General features: G+C 62.7%; 1 protein-coding gene across 1 annotated transcript in view; it reads left to right on the forward strand.

Annotated features, from left to right (window-relative positions):
• The window catches only part of LOC104386159 (cytochrome P450 2G1-like), a 3,784-nt gene extending 2,257 nt beyond the window's left edge, over window positions 1-1,527 (forward strand). Inside the window, exons 5-9 of the mRNA XM_009994703.1 lie at window positions 134-310; window positions 514-655; window positions 727-914; window positions 1,048-1,189; window positions 1,346-1,527. Coding sequence (XP_009993005.1) covers window positions 134-310; window positions 514-655; window positions 727-914; window positions 1,048-1,189; window positions 1,346-1,527 — 831 coding nt within the window. The remainder of the gene's footprint in view (window positions 1-133; window positions 311-513; window positions 656-726; window positions 915-1,047; window positions 1,190-1,345) is intronic.
• Window positions 1,528-2,348: the final 821 nt, after the last annotated feature.

Here is a 2,348-nt window from a genome sequence, read left to right on the forward strand (position 1 = left end):
GCATCGGGGTGGGACAGGGCCAGTATGGGGGCCCACGCTGGGGCTGGGGCAGTGACACGGGGTAGGGGCTGGGAGGGTGGGGTGAGTGGGGGACTTGGGGGGGTCTGACAGCACCTCTCACTCCCCCACGCAGATTTACGACATGGCAGAGTCGGTGCTGTGGCCCCTGCCCGGCCCCCACCAGCGCATCCCGAGGCTCCTGGGCAAGATGCGGGAATTCATCGCCCGGAGGGTGAAGAGCAATGCCCGGAGCCTGGAGCCAGAGCAGCCCCGCGACTTCATCGACTGCTTCCTGCTCCAGATGGAGAAGGTTGGGGGTGCACCTAGGGGAGTCCTAGAGGGGATCCCAGACGCCCTGGGTGCTACCAGGGGGTGATCCTGGGCATCCGGGGGTGATGCTGGTGTTGATCCCAGACACCCTGGACTGTTCCTGTGCACCCCACATCACTCATGCCCATGCTGGGCGCTACCCCACATGCTCCTGGTCCCTCACCACCACCACTGTGTCCCCAGGAGAAGGACAACCCCTCCTCAGAGTTCACTCTGGAGAACCTGGAGCTCACCACCCTCAATCTTTTCTTTGCTGGGACAGAGACTGTCAGCTCCACCCTGCGCTATGCCTTCCTAATGCTGATGAAGTACCCCGAGGTGCAAGGTAAGATGGGGGGCATCCCTCCAGATCCATGGGGACTTCCAGGCCCTGAGCGGGCCCCCCCATTCCCACAGAGAAGGTTTATGAGGAGATTGAGCGGGTGATTGGCCCCCACCGCCCCCCTGCCATTGAGGACCGGCCCCGTATGCCCTACACCGACGCAGTCATCCACGAGATCCAGCGCCGCGCTGACCTCATCCCCATGAACGTGCCCCACCGCGTCACGCGGGACATCATCTTCCGTGGCTACTTCATCCCCAAGGTGCGGGGGGCTGGTGATGGGGACGGACACACTCCCCCCATGCTGCCTCATGCACACCCGATGCCTGCATGCCCCTTGTGCCTACTGCCCCCCTGCCCCCGAATCCACCGCATCCTGATTCCCCTGTCCCCAGGACACCGATGTGTACCCCCTGCTCAGCTCTGTCCTGCATGACCCTGCCTCCTTCAAGCACCCCAACACCTTTGACCCCTCCAACTTCCTGGATGAGAGTGGCCGCTTCCGGCGCAATGAGGCCTTCGTGCCCTTCTCCGCAGGTACCCGGGGGGGTCCCTGCACCTCCCTCTGCACCCCTGGGGATCCTGTACCTCTGGGGGTCTCCTGGGGAGTAACCTAGACCCCTGGGAGACCCCTTGCACCCCTGGGGCACCCATGGGGGTGATCCTCCCATGCTGACCTGCTGGTGTCCACAGGGAAGCGGGTGTGCCTGGGGGAGGGCCTAGCACGGATGGAGATCTTCCTCTTCCTTACCACCATCCTACAGAACCTCCAGCTGCAGCCACTGGTGCCCCCAGCCCAGCTGCCCACCGATCCCCTGGAGAGCGGCTTTGGCAACATCCCCCCCTTCTACCAGCTCTGCATGCTGGCTCGCTGACACCCCCCACTTACCCTCCCACATCTGGACCACTCTGCACTGGGACCCCACCCAGCAGCAGGACCCCCACCCTGGCATTGGAACATCCTCTTCCCAGCACAGGGAGCACCCCCTGCCCCCCTCAGCACCAGGACCACCCCTATAAAACTCCCATCAAATTCAAATCGGTTGCAGCATCATCACGGGGGGGATGTGTAGGGTGAGGAGATGGGACCACCTGGCATCACTGGGTGGGATGTGGGGGGCAGGGGAATGGGGCCCCAGCCCACCACCTGCTCTTCCCAGGTGCTGTCAGGGTGCAAACCCCCAGCCAAGCATGCAGAGATCGTGCAGAGCCATTGACATGGGGCTGTGACAAGGGGACTGGGGGTCATGACAAGGGCAGGGGGCTGTGACAAGGGGACAATGGCTGCAGCAGGCGAAGGGACCCTCGAAGTGCTCAGGATGCCTGAGGCAGTTGGCACCCACTTGGTGTGGGGCGGTAGTTTGGTGAGGGTCCCTGTTGCTCCCAGCCCCAGGAACAGCCAGTCTCTGAACCAGCAGGTTTCACCTTTCCAGAACCATCCACAAAGGCCACCAAAAATGTCTGGTTGCAGCCACCTCCCTGGTGCCAACAGACTTTGCTCTAAGCCACCGTGCTAAGCCAGTCACTAGTGGATATGGCGAGGGTGGGCACTGTTATCACTGTTATCGCAGTCATGGCTGGTGGGAAGCCAAGCACAAGGTGCCAGGCCTGAAAGCTGTTGCTGGCCATCCCCCTCCCTGTGCTCCCCTTTCAAAGCCTCACCTACCCTGCGGCTCTGGGCTTCTTGTCGCTTCTC

This window comes from Chaetura pelagica, unplaced genomic scaffold, assembly GCF_000747805.2.
Source record: "Chaetura pelagica isolate M959 unplaced genomic scaffold, ChaPel_1.0 scaffold2953, whole genome shotgun sequence".
Classification (NCBI taxonomy): Eukaryota; Metazoa; Chordata; class Aves; order Apodiformes; family Apodidae; genus Chaetura; species Chaetura pelagica.